The 20235-nt window shown below is 36.7% G+C and overlaps 1 protein-coding gene across 1 annotated transcript in view; it reads right to left on the reverse strand.

Moving 5' to 3' along the window:
* The window catches only part of Gclc (glutamate--cysteine ligase), a 162653-nt gene extending 147871 nt beyond the window's left edge, over positions 1–14782 (reverse strand). The window contains exon 1 of the mRNA XM_090392798.1: positions 14556–14782. Within this exon, the coding sequence (XP_090248924.1) occupies positions 14556–14705 (150 nt within the window). The 5' untranslated portion in view covers positions 14706–14782. The remainder of the gene's footprint in view (positions 1–14555) is intronic.
* Positions 14783–20235: the final 5453 nt, after the last annotated feature.

Genomic DNA, 20235 nt, shown 5'->3' on the forward strand with positions numbered 1-20235 from the left:
AAAATCAAGTTAAATTATGGTAAAAATATAACTAGTCTTATGAGGGGTGCCACCTTCATTTTGTGAACAAATCACTGCTACTCGTGCTTAATTATCTACTATTAATAGTCATTAGCTCTCTTCAAGTTGAACTTTCTCATATTTCCAACCCTGAACTTTGGAGTATTCTGTTTCATATTTCTGAGAAATCTGCCTATAAAGAATTTCAGAAGATAAACATACTAAAAAAATTAATAATCTTTGTAACTGTTCTTCTTAGCTTCAATAAGTTGTTATTAACCTGTTGTCAAAAAGACTCAACAAAACAGCCACTGGTGTGCATTAGTCTTGGTCACAACTTCCAAGTAGCACCTCAGAAAGTTCCTAGTTTAGAAATCATGTGGCATATAGAGTGTAGTGTGCACAACTTACCTTCCAATGTTGATAACATCTTATCACAAACGTCAACATTTTTGATTAAAAAAGAAATCTCTCAAATAGCCACCACCAAGCATTATGTAAACTCTGCAAAGTCAACAACATAATCATTACCAGCTGATGCTAGACTGCACCCCTTATAAACCACTAGATTATGATCCCACAAGTCTCAGAAAAAACATTAAAAGGCTTCTAAAAATATTATCACATCTTGGCCTGAAGTTGTTAAAAAATTCAAACCTTTTAGTTTTTTCCCCCCTTCCCCAGGTATAAGGATTGCCAAAAATTCATAAATTCGATTACCCTCCCCATCCCATAGTAGATGCTACTGACTTCCCCTCTTTTAAATTAATCAAACATCCAAAATTTTTAATTTCACTTACTGCCAATTATATAAACACTTATATAAAAAAATTCCCCACATTTCAAATCCTTAATCCAAAATTTAGTTTTAAACAATAATAATATCATGGTGAGCTTGGATGTCACTTCCTTATTCAAAAATATTCCTCTTTCTGACACTAAATTTAGTGAAAAATTCTCCCCCCCCCCCACATTAATCGTTTTAATTTTGCTATTCATGCTGGAAACTTTTTTTGTAAGGGCACTTTATATAACCCCCCCCACCACCACCTCTGGCAATTTCTATATTAAGCATTTTGAAAAACATACTCTTGATACTGCCAGTCTAAAAATCTATTTGGTTAAGATATATTGATGATGTGTTCTATATTTTGCAATATGGCTCAGACACATTTAACTCTTTCCTCCTCTACCCCAACAGTCAGCACCCCAGAATCCAGTTCATTATTGAAAAAGAAAATAACAGCCTGCTGTTTTTTTTTAGATATTCTAATTACACATCTCCCCAATAGCACCCTTTCTTTTGTAGTTTACAGAAAAACCACCCACCCATACAGGTGGATACATAAACTTTCCCATCATCTCCCTTCTCAACAATATGGCATCATCAAAATCCTTGTCAATAAGAACTTGCCTTTATTCACCAAACCTTCCTATCCAATGGTTACAATGTCAAAATGATCTACAAATTATCTGTTGAATGTTTCTTCCACCTACTCACATCCCTCTCATCATAAATACTATAGTAATGCCATTATTATTCCCTATACCCAGGGAACTTAAAAAAAATAGGCAGAACATTAAAGAAATATAATCTCTGCATGGCTTTCAAACCTCATTTGAAGTTGGCTTCCCTTCTCTGCTCTCCTAAGGATTCTCTTCCTCACTTCTATTCCAGGTGTTTAAGGTTCCTTTGTTCTTGCAACTTATCACATTATGGCCAGACTGGGAGATCTGCTAACATCTGTCTAGATCAGGGGCCTTCAATGCATGGCCCGTGGAGCTCTTTGCTGTGGCCTGCCGGCCATTTTGAAAAAAAAAAAAAAAAACTACTTAACATTAAAACACGATTAAATAAAAAATAATTTCAACGAAGCCCACATGCCACTAAGTTATACTGTGGTATTTAGAATTGTAAGATGCTTTCCAGATTCACAAGGAACGCTGTGCATTTGATACTTTACATAAAATCCTATAAAAATAAATATTAAATAGACATGCTTCTTCAGCCACCTACCAGCGGCAAGCGGTACTTAAGCACTAGTACTAACGTTGCAGGTAGATGGCTGAAGCAGTAGTTCATTCGAGTGCGTTGTTTAGTGCCTTCCAGATACATCTCGAAGGTTCTCGATACTTTGTTATTTTCACATAAATACAAGAGGATCTCATCCACAGTCAGTCAGCCAGTCATGAACAGTGTAACATTCATGTATAAGTACATGCAGGTTCGTTGTATCAGCCATAGCCTATTGTGGTTTTATATTGCCAGACTTTTTTTTTTCATCAGTGCAAGACATATTCAGTGGATAATAACCGTTAACAGGGCCATTTGGGATCATTTTTTTGGTTCATTTTCCATCACTATGGCGTCTACGAGTAAAAAGCTTAAATCAAGTGATTGTCGGGTTTTTAATGAAAAGTGACAAAAAATTGACAAAATATTTGTACTTTTTTGTGAATATCGACGATAAGCTAGTGTTTAATTTGTCGTGAGTCAGTGTCAGTATCAAAAGAATACAATATAAAACGACACAATGAGACAAAGCATGTATCCAATTTCGATCACCTTCAAGGCTGGCTTCGTAGACAAAGTGAACCATCTCCAAATTGATTTAAAATGCCAGCATGGTACGTTTAAAAGGCAGAGGGAAGAGAGCAGAGCATGCATCAAAGTAAGTTATGTAATAGCTGAAAAAACTGCTAAAAAATCAAAAGCCTTCTTGGACGGCAAGTTTGTGAAAGAGTGTCTCATCGTTGCTGGGGATATTCTGTGCCCAAATAATAAGGAAGTGTTTAAAAACAGATTTGTCTGGGGCTGTAGCATGATGTGTCAAAGAACTTGCCAATGACATTGAAGGAACTTTAAAAAAAAAACGGTCATCCAAATTTACATCATATTCACTTGCTTTAGATGAGCACAGATGTGAAGGATACAGCACAACTGGCTATCTTTGCCTGTGGCCTTGATCAACAATTCAATGTGACAGAAGAACTGCTAGCGCTCGTACCTATGAAGGGAACAACAAAAATCACCGATATTCTTGAAGCCGCTAAGAAAATGCTCCAGCATTTCGACCTTAGCTTAACCTCGAGAGTGTGGTAAGTGATGGTGCCCCTGCTATGGTGGGAAAGAACGAAGGGTTTGTTGCGCTGCTACGGAAAGAACCGGAACTAGAAGGAAAAGATTTCATCCATTACCACTGTTTAATCCACCAGGAGAATTTGTGCATGAAACTATTGGATTTGAGAATGTCAGGAAAGTTATTGTGACTGTCGTCAACATTATTAGGACAAGAGGATTAAATCATCGTCAATTCCAAGAGTTTTTGACTCTAGAGTGCGAAGCAGATCACGGCGATATGGTTTATTACAGTGATGTGCGTAGGTTGAGCAGAGGGAAGGTTCTTAAAAGACTTTGACTTAAGGAGCGAAATACAGCAGTTCATGCAAACCAAGGGGAATCTGATTGTGGAATTTAACGATCCAAAGTGGATGACAGACTTTGCCTTTGTGACCGACATCTCGTTACATATGAATGACCTAAATATGTGGCTATAATTCAAACATCAACTGGTGCACACTCTGTTTGATCACATCAAAGCTTTTGTGGCCAAGCTCAAACTTTGGGAGGCACAACTTGCAAAAAAAATACTTAATTTTTACCTTCTCGCTGAGTCCAACTGTTCGTCTCTTGATGAATACGCTACAAAATTAGCCGTGTTGCGAAGTGAGTTTGAAGAGAGATTTAATGATTTTCGTAACCAAAAGTCTTCTTTAGATTTATTTTCAATGCCATTCAGTGTCAATGCTGCTGAAATGCCAGGCTCAGTACAAATTGAGCTGCTTGAACTTCAAAACAACTCTTCTCTGAGAGAAAAATTATTCCATGTGCCCTTGCTTACATTTTACAAAGACTACATTTCTGAGGATGCATTCCCTAATCTTCGCTGGCATACTTTGAAGATGTATGCTTTGTTAGGAAGCACATACTTATGTGAGCAGTTCTTCTCCAGAATGAAGCATGTGAAGTTCAAGAGACAAGACTCAGATTACGGATCAACATCTCGAGAATACTCTGCGCATAGCGACTTCCAACACTGATACTAACATTGACATTGTAAAAAATCAATGTTTTCTTCATTAAATTATCTTTTTTTTTTCAAGTATTGATTGTATTTCATGAACACGGCTAATGCCTACGCTCTTAAAGCTGAGTTTGTTTATTTTTATAGGATTTTATGTAAAGTATCAAACGCAGCATTCCTTGTGAATATGGAAAGCATCTTACAATTCTAAATACAGCAGTATAGCTTAGTGGCCCAACAGGCTTCACTGAAATTTTTAATGCAGCCCGTGTCTGAAAGGTTAAAGACCCCCTGGTCTAGATGAACACAAAAAATACATCTGCCCCACCACAATTAGTGGTGGGTCAGTCAAGTCTAGAAGACCATGCTTTGGATATCTGGCATAGAATCAGATGGAAGAAACTACAATGCTCCATCACAATAAATAAAAACTTGAAAGTCTCTTCTCAGAATTAGTAACAGATGTAAAAAAACCAGCCTAACCTTAATATGGTTTTATTGAACTTCCCAAGATTTGGGAAACTTATTCTTAGATCTCCTGCCCAACAATTAAGGCTAGTGAACAGCACCCATAGAGGGAGCCCTTCATCAGACTAGTTTTTATATAGTCTAATTTCATTTCTTCCACTTATTGTTTCTTCTGTGTTTTTGTGAATGTTATTAAATTTTTAACATTGTGTTCCTGAAGATGTCTTCGTGACAGAGACAAAATATTGAAATGATTAAACCTGCTGTTTAATTATTTCTCTTTGTGCTGAATATTTCCTTATGAAAGCATAAGGAAATTTTCATTTATGATTTGCTTATGGGTTAATGGTGATCACTGTTCTGGAATGATAGACTGATTGATTGGACCTGTGGTTCCCTCTTTTTGGATTAAATCCAAAAGAAATTAATCTATTCTAGAAATTTGTTGTTCAATGGAATTCTTCCAGAATCCAAATAAAATCTCATCAGGGATGAAATTTAATTCTTTCATGATTTTTTGCAATCTTGTTGAGGTTAATGCAATTTCATACAAAATTGTATATAGATTAGGCAGTGGCTGAAATGCATAAATAAATGATACTACTGTAATAAAATAACTCCAGATATAGAAAAAGCATCTTAAAAAAGATTTGTTTGCCTAACAAGATAGGAAAAATAACGTGGTAGAAGAAATTGCCACAAAATAGTTCATGCGAAAGTACCAGCACAGAGGCAGTTTCCAAATAATAGCAGATGCTACATTACGCCAGTATGAAAAAAAATATTTGGCAAAGTTTTTTGTCTCCCCTCACTCTACCCATTTTATCTCATATGGCAATACTCTAACTTGCAGCCATAACGGTTTATACATCAATTTATGCCAGGCTAAACTGACATTTCAGGAATGAATGCAAGCAGAATCCATTACACACTGAATATCCTTCATGTGAATAATCAAGTTCAATATTTGAAGATTTGAACATGAATATTCACACGAAGTGCATGTGAAATACATAATTTCCATACAACATCAAAAGTCACTGTATGGTGTAGTTCATAGTTGCCTGATTATGGAACTGATAATCTGTTCTGTTAATGGGTGTAATATAAGTAAATATTAACTACCATAACTATTCAAGATTCCATGTGAAAACATTTAGGTGCTAACTTCTTCATTTTTGATTTAACTTTAAATCAATGTAAAAAATAAACGAATGTTTATCAGGACTGCTTCTATTTCATTGGATTTCAATCAGTCATCTTTAGAGCACAAAATAATAATACTGTGTGTATGTGTACACACAGTGTGTATGTGTGTGTGTGTGTGTGTATATATATAGTGTGTGTTGAATTAAACACTTTATGATTCTTGTCTAATTCAATGAGCTAAGACTAATTGTTCAACTTCCCATCATTTACAGAAAGGACTCTTAAATATCAAACAATATATGAAATTAAATGGTTTCTCAAAAAGGACTACACAACACCTGTTTGACTCCTACACACCTAACCCAAACAACAAGGAATCAATATGTCAAGTTCCCATTCCATACATCTTCAGCATTTCAGAACTGATTTCAAGAATTCTGAAGAAATACGATTTAGTAGCGATTTTTATTATTATTATATGATGCCTCCAAGGAGTCCAAAGCCTCATCAAGGGAGGGCATCTACTCTACAACTCTCCATCTCCACCAACATCAATCCATCAACTACAGCGAACCACATCACCTACACCAACGCCATATACTGCCCACCACCGCTAGTATTTTCACAGACAATCACAAACATCCATGCCATGGCAGAATTTCAACCTGCAGTCTTTTGGCTGAGAGCGGATACGCTAACTACTCGGCCAACTTGAACGGGCAAAATTTCTGTGCTATCATTAAAATACCCCTCCTCTTTTATTTATTTTCTGTTTCTGTTCCCAACATTACCATCAGATTGTAAGAATTTATTCTTGCTTTAAGTAACTTTATGAAAATGCTTCCATACTGAAAAAAGTGGCTTCACAATGAGTTTCTTTTATTATCTATTAGAATTATCTAATTATAAAAGATTCCAGTCTGATTGGACAAGTTGATATCTCTGCTTTTCCAGCAATGGGCTGTGGATTTGTCTTCCACTGTGGCAAGGATGTTAGTGAAAGCCTTTAGGTGATAGATTATTTTCATTACTTGGTGTGAGGCTGTCCTGCTTTTTGAAAGCCTGGGAGGGGTTTGTAAAGCTTCACATTTGGTTGTCATTTTTGAATTATGGGCAAAGCAGCTAAGACATACAGCCAATGTATTATTTTTGTTAATTGCTTATGTTCTTTTGGTAGTTTTGCCTGTTTAGCAGAATAAAATAAAAACATTTATATGAGACTGGCTAACTCACCTTCTTTGCATCCTAGATAGATGAGATTCAAACCCAGGTCTTTCCCAGTAGTAATATACCACAGCCTTGGAGCCTTTCGTGGATTGGATTCACATTAAAAAATAAGATACTGTTAAACTAACTGATCATCCTTAACTGATTCGGTAATGGCTATACCCTTTGGTTAGAATGATCTCAGTTCAAATCCTCTCTAGGATGCAGAGAATCTTAATTAAATGAAGGTAATTTAGCTAGTCTCATACAGAGGTGTTAGGATTTTTGCCTCTCAGAAACTAGTTTCTTTTTATCCCACGAACAGGTCAAAAGAATGCATGCAATTAACAGACTATGCAGGTAGGATTAATGGCTCTGTTATATCATTAATCAGGTTTCCAAGATGCCAAGTTACTTATTCATGACAGACCACTAAGCCTAACATGTAAGAGGATGATGAGATGAGTTAACTCCAAGCCATCATTTAATATACAGAAAGCAAAATTGTATATCCATCCAAAACTCTCCGGTTTAGTGTAAAATAAATTTTATTTATGCTTGGTATAGAAATATCTTGGAGGATTTTGATACATACTGGCTAATGAGAATTAAAAACAATCATCATAGCTGATGAATTAAATCTGTGAAAGGATATTATATTTTCTAATAATAGTAGATATGCAGAGGAAAAAGTATTGTGAAGTCATCACTCTGTTATGAAAGTGATATCATGGGTTTACTTCATCTACAAACATCTAGCTTGTGAAATAGCAGGCTTTTTTTTTTTAATGATAATCCTGCAGAAGGGTTGAAATTAATGGTATGTTAGTATGATGAGTAGGTAGGCCAAGAGTAAGGCAAACATGAACTTTTCTCTACAGAACAAACAATACATTTTTCCCCCACAACAGCACTTGTCCTCCAGTAAGCAGGGTAATATCACAGATGGTGAAACTCATCCACCACTTTAAAACTTTCACAAACATCCATGCAATAATAGGATTTGAACAGCTGTTAGTTAACTATCCATCCACCTGGCTATCTGTCCATTTGGTCATACAGGTAACCAATTGTGTTGCTTAGAATTGGAGATTACCATTGGGTTTTGTCTGACTATACCCTATCCATAAAAATTGATCTGCAAAGTTCCAGAGTTTTCCTTTTAAAGTATGGAGGATTCTGGATTTCAGCTATGAGATGAGTGAATATCAATTCACACTACATTGCTGAAAGGGTAAATAAAGATTTCAGCCACTCCAAGAGTTAAATTCTAGATGTTCCAAAATCACTTGGTATGGATCTTCATAATAGGCTGTTTTCAGGTTAAAGTTGGAAATTGGTAGAAAGCTAGTAAGGAGAGTAACACATTAGGTTGCACTCAGAGATATGGTAGAAAATCATCAAACAGAAAAGAAGTGATTAAGTCACTTTTAGGGTCTCTCATTTATTCAACCTTCATGAACCAGCCAACAAGCTGCTTTGGTACTGTGATTAGATAATTAAGATATGTATGCATGCATACGTATATTATTAAACCAAACCAAACTAAACCAAAGGGTATAGCCATTACCATGCAAGTCAAAAAGGTCTCAAGTCAGAACTCACTATATGAACCATAAAAACATGCAAACATTTAACATGCCTGAATTTTACTCTATTTAAATCAAAATAAAACACTTCACTATAAATATAAACATGATTGTACAGCATCTGCACTTACCAATAAAATAATGCTGGAAACATATGGAGCAAGATAATTCTTAAAATATGCTGCTTTATTAATTGGATAATTGATTGGAGGAAGGGAAGGCTAGGGCATCAACAACAAATTATTCAAATTAAGGAACTGCAACAAAGAATTCTGAGGAAGGTTCACCAGGTACATTACTTGTGGAAGGATGATGAGACAACAGAAGTGGCCTTTTTAAAAATTTTATATATAACTGGCTCTTTTGTAGTGCCAGAGTGTGTGAGGTTGGAATTGGTTGGAAGAGGGGTGTTCTGTGAAAGAGGAGACTTGTACAAGATTGTGGTCTGAGTTACCGAAAGGAGAGGAAAGGTTACTTCTATGATATATCTGGAAGGAGAACGGGTCTAAAAGATCCAGAGTAATTGGAGAGTGAAAAGAGTTATCAGGAATTTGAGTAGGTATACATACAATCTGTGCTAGTTCATTACTTATAGCAAAGATTTCTGCTTCTTGTAGAGCTTGGTCTGGTATTAGAATAGGGGGACCAGCTGTAATTGTGGATGTTAAGGTCACCCAAATAGTGAGGTCACCTTTTTGGGTCGAGTTTCATGGAAAGGAAGGTGAAGAGGGTTGATGGTTATCAGTGTTTGGAGACCAGTAAATGCAACATTACTAGATGGGACAAGGAAAACATGAGCCAGAGAAGGTCCAAAGCAGGGGATTCTAAATTAGCCATTCTCTGGCAGACAGTGTTAGATTTCACAAAGGCACGGGTGTCATTCTTGTGGAAAAACGAATCATTGAGCCTGTAGTTTTAGAGGCAGATAGTAGTAGATGTAGTGATCAGGGTTTCTGTCATGAATAAGATGTCTAGTCTGGAAGACTGTGAGTGATGGTGAATGTCATTTATGTTAATGCCATGGATATTAGCAAAGTGGATGTTAAAGTGAGTTTTTAGTGAAGAGGTTCTGGAATGGTTTGCATGTTGTGAGTGGTTACAATATGGCTTTTTTTTTTTTTTTGATGAGATTGGCTTATAGGGGGAACTTGTGAAATTAAGTGCTCTCCCTTTCACCCCGCCCCCACCACCAATCCTCATCATCATCAAATTCCTTTGACACCATATAACTGAAAATAACAAAATATAATATAACAAAATCTCCATTGACACCATATAACTGTAGCGTATTGAATAGCTTCTCTCTTGGTTTGTCATATGCTTTTTCCAAATCGACAAAACTTAAATACAGATCTCTATTATATTCCCATGCTTTATCGACTATTTGTCGTAAAGTGAAGATCTGATCCTGACAGCCTCTATTTGGCCTGAATCCAGCTTGTTCTTCACCAAGCTTTTCTTCCACAATTCTTCTCAACCGTCTCTCAAGTATACTTCCATAGATCTTGCCAGAAACACTCAGTATGGAAATACCTCTGTAATTCTCACATTCAGTTTTATTTCCCTTTTTATATATGGGTACTATGAGAGCTCTACTCCAATCATCGGGAATTCGTCCCTCTGTCCAGGCTTTCTGAACTATGCAGTGCAGCCACTGTAAGATTCTTATACAACCATACTTCAGCATTTCTGGTCGAATATCATCTACTCCTGCTGCCTTTTCACCTTTCAAGCCTTTGATGGCTTTTTCTACTTCAAGTATGGATATGTATTCCTGACTGCATGTCTGGTCAGTGTTTTTTTACCACTGTGCTGTCATCACTGCTTGTTTCATTTAGCAGTTTTTCAAAGTAATTACTCCATACTTCAAGTATATCTTTTTCTTCTGTTTTCATGTCACCTTTATCATCTCTAACTCCTTTTATAGCACTCTTTCCCCCACTCCTAAGCTTCTTCAACAACCTCTAGAATATTTTGCCACCTTCTTGATATTCATTTTCTATATTCTTGACAAAGTCCTCCCATGACTTTTGTTTAGCTAGTTTTACACAGTGTTTAGCATTCTTGCATTTGTCTCTGTATTCTCTAAGAGCACAAGCTGACTTATTTGACAGGAACTTTTGATATGCTTTCTTCTTTTCCTTCACTGCCTCTTTAACTTCCTGTGTCCACCAGGGAGTTCTGATTTTTTTATCCTTGCAGACAACCTCACCACATGCCTCTCTGGCAGAATCAATCAATGTTTTCTTCAGAGTTTGCCATTGAATCTCCAAGATTTGTAAGTCTTATTCGCTTTAAAACTTTCTTACACGTTATTCTTTTCAATATGAAATTCAATTTTATCTTGCTTAAGACTAAATAGTGATCATTTCCGATTTCAAATCCTCTGTACACTCTTGTGTCCTCACTAGGGAGAAAACATCACTATCAACAATAACATAGTCAATGAGACTTTTCTTATTCCTTGCCTCTTCTCTCCATATGAATTTGTGCACATTTTTATGTTGGAACATGGTGTTAGTAATAACCAGTCCATGTCCTGAGCAGAAATCCAACAGGTATTTGCCATTATTATTAGCTTTGCTCTTTTCTCCAAATTTTCCCAAAACATTTTTGTATGTCTGACAATCACTTCCTACTCTGCTATTTAGATCCCCAAGAAGGACCAACTTTTCCTTTTTCATTGTGTCAGTTGCTTTTTCTGAAGCCTCAAAAAAATTCCTCCACTTCTACCTTAGTAGAACCTTCTGTGGGACCATAGGCACAAATAAGTCTCATTGTCCAGTTCCCCATTCTTATATTTGCCCACATCTACTTGAGACTGACTGCCATTCAAGATTAGCCTCGTATTTTGTGTTGAATACAAGAAGATTAACCTCGTATTTTGTGTTGAACACTATGGTTACCCCTTCTTTTCATTGATCGTCATTGCCTGAATATAACATTTTGTATTTATTGCTCAGAAAGATCTCACCAGTTTTTGTCTTTTTTTTCAGTCACCCCTATTATGTCAATCTGGTACTTATCTAATTCCTCAGCTAGCTCCATTTCTTTGCCATTCAGGCTTCTTATGTTGATAGTACCGATCTTTAAGTCTGGTGATGTTGAGTTGGAGTTTGTTTTCAGATTTGTTCCAGTAGCTGACTTTTCGCTGTTTGCCCTGGTTCCCTGGCGAAAACAACGGGGGGCCTTGTTTAACCGGCAACGCCCCAGCCGGAATGAAATTTTGTCATGTCGTGCCATCATTTTTTATTTTCGTTTAACCAATAAGAATACAATTTAGTCGGCTAAATCCCAAATTGTCAGCCCATCCTCATTCGTTCAGTATCCAGCCACCAATCCTTTCACCGAACAATCTACTTTTTTTTTTTTTTTTTTTTTTAAATGTCTTAAAGGAAGTAAGCAGAACTTCCAGCCCTGGAAATTAGTAGGCAGGCCCTCCAACCTTAGAACAACATTAACAGTCCACCTCTACAAATAATTTATAAACTTACAGTGGTGTAGCAGACTGCTGCTAGTGTTATTTAACTGGTATCACTCTCTGAAATATTATTATTATTACGAGAGACCTCCAGGAAGTCAGGAACTCATCAAGGGTGGCCATACTATTCACATCAACTGTCATATCTGTTCTTCAATTCATTCACACTACTTGCACACACAATATCCAACAATAATCCATTCCAATCCCACATTACTCTATGAGAAAAAAATCTAGCCCTAACCCCCTTCTTGACAGCATTCATTCTCAACTTCAATGAATGCCCTCACCTTCTTTCCCCGCCCTAAAATGAAAAATTCCATCTACTGAAATTCTGTATAACCCTTTCAGAAGTTTGTAAATCTCAATCACATTACTCCTCTTTTTCCTGTTTGTTTAGTGCCTGCAGCTTACAAATTCTCAATCTATCTTCCAAAATATTTGTGATAAACCACTGATTACCTTAAATCTTGCAGACTCACATCCCCCATATGCCACTTTTTGATATCTGTTAGTCATCCTCTTATTTATGCCAATAATTTATATTCCAATCACATATTCTCCAATTTATGCAACGCTGTATTCTGTCAAAAGCCTCAGCAAAATCCAAAAGTATCATGGTATATCAATTACACTTGTTTAACTGAGATAACATTATTATGGAATGTGAGCAGGTTGCTAAAACATGACCTTCCCTTAGTAAACCCATGTTCTTCATTGCAAAGTAGAGATTCTCTGTCAACCCATTTCTGAATGCGAGTCCTAACCAACTTTTCCAAAATCTTTACCACACCTCCTGAGCTTCTGAATGGTTGAGTTGAATACATCAGTCTTTGCACCACCCTCTATGATCAAATTTTGAGAAGTGGTGTTAAAACCCGAGTTACTGGAAGTTAAAAATCATTACTTGCCTGTGCCAAAGATAGAGTAACTTAGTTCCTCTGGTAGGCAACTCAAGTCTACAAGTCTTATTAATGTTTATTAGTGCTTTAGACATTGAAACATTCTGTGCACTAACAAACCTCAATTAAATCTCAAATCAAAACTATATCCCAGCTTTGAAGACATCCAAAGAATTTTAATTCTTAAATATTTTTGTATGTACATCTTAAAGTACAACAACAATACATGTAGAGCATAGAGAGAAAATTTCTTTGTAATGTTAAAAAAAAAAAAAAAACCATTCAGATTTATAAACCTGTAAATATTATAAACTTAAAATAAAATAATAAATGCAGACATATGAAGAATTTATCATGTTGGAAAGACAATAGCTCAGTCAGTAACAATGATGCCTCTGGGTTTGAACTGATCTACAATTATGAATATCCCCCCCCCCCCAAGGTGAGTTAACAGTTCTCATATGGAGGTGGCAGGGTTTTCCCCCAGAAATGCTGGCTTTTCATGCTGCAAAACAGATAAACTGGCTTGAGAATACATGCACCTGATGGATATAGAATACACCAAATAAGATTCATAACGACAGCATTAATTTGCTTTATAAGAACCAAAGTTATTTGGCTTTTCGGTAACTTTGCAATAATAATTTTGTAAACATCACATGTAAACTATGTAAAGATCATATTCTAAGAATAAACTCAATATAAGTTTAAACTAGTGTAGTTTATTTAAATTATGCTTTGAATTCTTATAATTACAGCTCAGTTTTGTAGCACTGAAATTTTTATACAATCCTTATAAAAGATCATCTGTTTACGATAATCACAACTTGAAAGGTTGCAAACCATAGGGTGGATCACTGATGAACTAATGTTAAGATACTCTAGGGAGCCTTGCTCTAGAGCCCGAACATAACACTGCTTCAAGACAGTTCACAAGCTTTCAATTGGCAGAGTGATGATCTCATACTGGATGATGATATTCATCTACCAGCTAAGTGAAATTCCACCTAATTATATGCAATCTACACTAAACTGGTTAATAACATTTTTATCTACTAGTTTCAGTAACTGAAATAATTTATTGCTGGAAAGATTATGCTAATAGTGAATTGAAATCTGGATTTCAATAGCAAAGACACCTCTTGTTTTGCTAAAAACTTGATCACATGTTGTTAAGTTCCTCTACCACTGAAGAGTTCTGTTCTTCCATTTTTATTTTAACATTTAATGCCCACTCATAAGTCAACTGGAATTTCATTTATAACACATTTACAAAATTTTATAAATCTCTGCATATATCTGTTTGCATGCAAAACATATTTAAGTGTTTTATCTTTTATAATCAATATGTATTTGGCAATATTCATGTAGTTTATCTTTTAAAAGCAATATGTAATTTTCAACATTCATGGGATTTGTCGTTGATATATAATGCTCCACAACTTATTCAATAAATGTAAACGTTTCCACAGGTAGAAGCCAAACATTATAATAATTAAACGATAATTGTAATTTGCTTAAAACATGAAACAATATTTCGGCTAACCCTGAATTCTTTTTTTATAACACAACTAACAGATTGCTTTTCTTGACAATTAACGTAACAAACATCTCATGGACGAAAGGTTATGCAATCATTCTAGAAGGCAAAATAATATACTTAATAAAATGTTACCTCATCGCCCCACAAGAGACAATCATTCTGTCTGTCTTTCAATCGATGAAACAAATTAATGAATTGAATGACGCCATGTTCACGAACGTGATCACCTAGTTTTTCAGTTTCTTCCCAGGTAAGCGGCGATCCTTCGCTTAATAGTCCCATCTTACATACATTCACACTTGGATATAATCTCGTATTAAACTACAGAACTATGCCATTATCAATCCTCTCAAGGAATACCCGGCATGTTCACAAACCATTCGCGCAAGCGCTTCATGTTTCACGTTTAGTCACATGGTTGTGCATGTGTATTTATTCACTAAGATGGCATTGCAACTTCCTCCTTTGGCAGCGAATAATGAAGTCGTATTAAAAGAAATTAAATATATATTAGCTGAACTAGAAAATAAATGAAATATATATATATATGCCTTAAACACCGAGAAAAAATACAAGAGATTTAAGGTTTCATCGGAAATGCTGGCTTCGTCAGGTGAATGCAATACCATGGAGAAAACAACATCTTAAAAATATATTGTACTTTAGACAAAACAGAATTTAGAACAAGTAGTAATTGTGTTTGAAAATTGAGTCCGAGCGTTTGTAATGGCATGAAGCACTGTGCATGTGGATGATATTATGAGTACGCCAAAACTGGATTACAGCGCTATGTGGATCGGGCAGGCTGTAAGTGAGATTGCTGTTTAGATGGACAGGGTCGAGAGCTATTTCTTTGGATTCCAATATACGTCTTTCTAATCCATCGGAACATTTATGGATGTTTGAAGTTGAGTTCCAGTCTATTTGATGTTGTCGTCCTTTAACATTGGTATTGGCCGAGAATAAAATGCAGCTGGATAGGGCACTAGCACAGACTCTGTTATAAGAAATGTCACGTTGGTGTACTTCTAGGCGGAGAGAGAGATGGACTTTTCTGTCTGGCCATAATATAGTTTGCTTCAGCTGCAAATGATTTTGTGGGAACTGAAGAAGGTTGTATTTTACTTTAGGTTGACTGAGGTAAGATCGGAGTTTTTGCAAGGTTGAGAAATATGGTTTAACATTAAATTTCTGCAGGATTTTCGCTAATTTAGGAGAAAGAGAACTTATTATTATTATTATTATTATTATTATTATTATTATTATTATTATTATTATTATTATTATTTCGGGCGACTCCAGGAGTCCTTAGACTCATCGAGGGAGGCCCTAAACATCATGTCCACACAACTATGCGATTACATTCTCACAGTATCTATCATACCTTGTCTTGAACTCGTTCACCGTCATAGCACCCACAACAGACTCTGGCAGCTTATTCCACTCATTTACCACTCTAAAAGCAAAGAACCCAGCTCTAACACCCCTGCTAACTTATATACGTAAGGAGATGAAGGGTTTGATTATGTACTCTTAGAGGATTATAGATATTTTTGGGAGAGTGATCATTATTTAAGAAACTCCTTTTGAGGTAACTAAGTTCTTGTTAAAGTTTCTCACCTTCTGACAACAAGGATCTCTCCTGAGGAACTAGTGTGGAAATAATTCCTAATTTCTGAGGGGGGGGTTAGTGGTGAGACAAAGCATGTAGGTATCTATCGGTGTGTGTGTGTGTGTGTGTGTGTGTGTGTGTGTGTGTGTGTGTGTGTGTGTGTGTGTGTGTGTGTGTGTGTGTGTGTGTGTGTGTGTGTGTGTGTGTGTGTGTGTGTGTGTGTGTGTGTGTGTGTGTGTGTGTGTGTGTTGGCTTTCTAAAGATAGAAATCTTGAGGCCATCCGTTGTTCTAATAAGCGTTATATCTAGAAAAGCTAAAACACCATTAGCATCTGGTTCGGATGTGAAGTTTATATTTTGATGAAAATTGTTTAAATGATCCAGAAAGGTTTATAATTTTTCTGGGTAGTGCTCTCAAATTAGGAAAATGTCGTCCATGTAACGTAGCCAGATTTTGGATTTCAGTGTCGCTGAGGAAATGACTTTTTCCTCGAAATCTTCCAGAAAAACGTTGACTAGTACCGAAGACAACAGGCTACCAATTGCCAAACCACTGTTCTGTTTGTAGCTCTTGTCTTCAAATGAGACGTAGCCCGATTCCACACAATGCACAAGTAAGGCGAAAATCTTTTTAGATAACTTACTTTTTAAAAGACTAAGGATTTCCTGGGTTGGAACATTGGTGAATAGTGAAGCTATGCCGAAGCTTACCATTCTGTCTGCTTTGTTAAGTTGGATGTTCTTTATCTTCGAGACAAAATCAGCCGAGTTTTTGATATATGAAAAGGATTTTCCTGTGAGATGTTTTAAGGAGGAAGCGAGATATTTCCAGAGATTCTATGTATGCGCATGTGCTTGCATGTGATTATGAGATTGTATGTGTTTTGCCTAAAGTACAATATATTTTTAAGATGTTGTTTTCTCCATGGTACTGTATTCACCTGACGAAGCCGGCAATTCCGATGAAACTAGAAGTGAAACCTTATTAAATCTCTTGTATTTTTTTTCTCGGTGTTTAAGTCAGTTAATAATTTTAAACATATATACACCCTCTGTCCAAAAAGAATCCGAACGTTTCGAAAATAGAAGAAACTAGTGGCGCCACCTGTTGTATCTTTTTGTTATCGAAAGCAGCAACCTTCATTAGAGTTGTGTCAACTGTTTGTGACATTTGTTTCATTAGAAGCCGCGTTATAGTGACAAGAGGGACAGTGAGTTTTGACGAACGGGCGGAAAATGAGTTTCAAATAGAGAGCTGCGATTGACTTTTGTGTTAAACTTGGTAAAAGTTTTACCAAAAGGCACCAAATGCTTCAAAAAGCATACGGTGATGAATTCTTATCCCGTACTCAAGTTTACGAGTGGTTTAAACGATTTCAAAGTGGTCATGACACGCTTGAGGCCGACGAAAAGCCGGGCCGTTCAAAAACTGGGCTGAGCTAAGTTAACATCCAAAAAGTGTGTGATTTCAACGGACGATTTCGGGTTTTTCAAAAGAAAAACCCGAAATCGTCCGCGCGATTGATTTAAGATGAATTGGGGATTCTAAAATCAGCTGTGCACAACATTTTGACCGAGAGTTTGGGCTTTCGTAAATTGAATTCGCGATTTGTTCACCACAAGTTGACAGACGACCAAAAAAAGTATCGAATTGAATACTGCAAGGACATCACTAACACTTGCATTGCCAAGCTGAAAATTGGAATTTCGTGTGGTGGCCAAATTTTTTTTTTTTTTTTATTTAGTTAGCGGCGATAACGCGTGATCGGCCGTTTGGTGAGAACTCGCATCGCGTGATCGGGCGATATCGTTCATTGCCAAGCTGAAAATTGGAATTTCGAGTGGTGACCAAATTTTTTTTCTTTTTTTATTTAGTTAGTGACGTCCACGCGATAACGCGTGATCGGCCGTTTGGTGAGAACTCGGATCGCGCGATTGGCAATGAGCGTGTTAAAACCGCTCGTAAGGACTCAAACTTCCTTGAAACGATCGTTACTGGTGACGAAACGTGGTGTTTTGAGTATGAGCCCAAAACAAAACGCCAGAGTGCTGAGTGGAGACCACCAGAAGAGGGGCATCTGAAAAAAAGTCGCTTGGAGAAGTCAAAAGTAAAGACAATGCTGATTTGTTTCTACGATTCCAAGGGCATTATCGACAAGGAATTCGTTCCGCCTGTCCAAACGGTCAATGGTGAGTTTTATCTCGTGGTTTTGAAGCTATTGATAGCGAGAATTCGTCGCGTACGGCATGAATATCGTGATGACTGACCGTTCGTCAAAACACACTATCACTATAACTCGGCTTCTAATGAAACAAATATCATAAACAGTTGACACAACACTAATGAAGGTTACCGCTTTCGACAACACAACAGGTGGTGCCACTAGTTTCTTCTATTTTCGGGAAGTTCGGTTTCTTTTTCGACTAAGGTTGCGGTTAGATGAATACATAACATATATATATATATAAAAATTTTTTTTCTTTTTTTTAAATCAGCTAACGCCTTTTTATTCCCGTATACGGGGAGTAGGCGTGGCCATTTAGCCCTATCTAACTTTTGGAGACTGAGTGGGCAGTTCAATCTCCACTGGTACCAATCAGAGATAGATGGCCCAAGGCTATAACTAATTAAGCGGTACGCAGTGAAGAGAGACTGCTCAAATGTGCCGCCATCTCGTGATCCCTAACCCTAACAGAATATATTTAATGTCTGAAATAATGTGGGTTCTACGGTCGATTTTCTTGAGTTTACAGGACGAAAAACCCGAAACCTGCTTGCCCGTACCAGAAATCGACTAACTCGGGAACCGGTCGAAAAAAGGCTTAGAAAAATTTCCTCTAGTCGCCGACTAGACTCGAAACTAAGTCTTCCTTCGTGCGGCCAAGCGCCGTGGTTGGCAAACGCCACATCCACTGAGCTACACAGGCTCTCTCTCTCTCTCTCTCTCTCTCTCTCTCTCTCTCTCTCTATATATATATATATATATATATATATATATATATATATATATATATATATATATATATATATATATATATATATATATATATATATATATATATATATATATACTAGGGGGTCCCTCCCCTGGCGTCTGTGGAGCCAAACTCCCTGACTTCTGGGCTGGTAAGCCGGTTCCCCATTGTTTACGTCTAACAAATTGTTGTCTCGGTTTATCAGGTTAACCACTTATCAGTTTAACCCGACTCAAAACAATGGAGAGACAAAAAACGTAACATAAAAAACGTTTCAAATTTCGGCTTATCTTTTTAGATATATATACTGTATATGTCGTCGTATAAGATGACTCTCAAATACTACAGAAAACCCCTCGAAATCATGGGTCGTCTTATGCGGCGAGTATAAAAAGGGAAGCTTTATTTCTTGGATGAACATTTAGGTAGTTACAATAAAACAATGTTGTGAATTGATTTCGCTTTCATCGTCATCAGTTTCCCACAACAGATCATCTTCCGTACGATCCATAAGATTAGATATATCACACTTTTTAAATGATATTATTACAGTCTCTACTTTTATTTTATTCCATGCTTGATTACAAAATTGCACAACATATCAAGTGATTCAGCGCGTCTAGATCTACTGTTTGTAAATGCTTTTTCACTAGTCAACATCCAATTATTCCACTCTTTTCGCATGTGATCTTTAAATGGTTTGTTCAAGCAGATGTCTAGTGCTTGCAATGTAGAAGTTAAACCGCCTGGTATAATAGCAATTTTTCTGTTATTTTTTTCTAGAAACAAAAAAATCAAATCAACTAACGCCTATTTGATCAGTCTCCAAAAGTTAGATAGGGTAAACGGCCCCACCTACTCCCGTATAGGGAGTAGGCAGGGCCGTTTACCCTATCTAACTTTCGGAGACTGAGTGGGCAGTTCAATCTCCACTGGTAGCCAATCAGAGAGATTAGCTGGCCCAAGGCTATCACTGATTCATCGATACGCAGTGAAGAAGGCGGCAAGCTAGTGCCGCCATCTCGTGGTCCCTAACACAATATTTTTAATGTCTGAAAATAGTGTGGGTTCGACGGTCGATTTTCTTGAATTTACGGGACGAAAAATCCGCTATCCCGTGCCAGAGATCGACTAACTCAGGAATCAGTCAAAAAAAAAGGCTTAGAAAAATTTCCTATAGTCGGCGACTAGATTTGAACCACCAAATCCCTTCTTCGTGCGGTT

The sequence above is a fragment of the Typopeltis vanoorti genome, chromosome 5 (genome assembly GCF_054136105.1).
Source record: "Typopeltis vanoorti isolate ZY-2024b chromosome 5, IOZ_Tvanoo_1.0, whole genome shotgun sequence".
Lineage (NCBI taxonomy): Eukaryota > Metazoa > Arthropoda > Arachnida > Uropygi > Thelyphonidae > Typopeltis > Typopeltis vanoorti.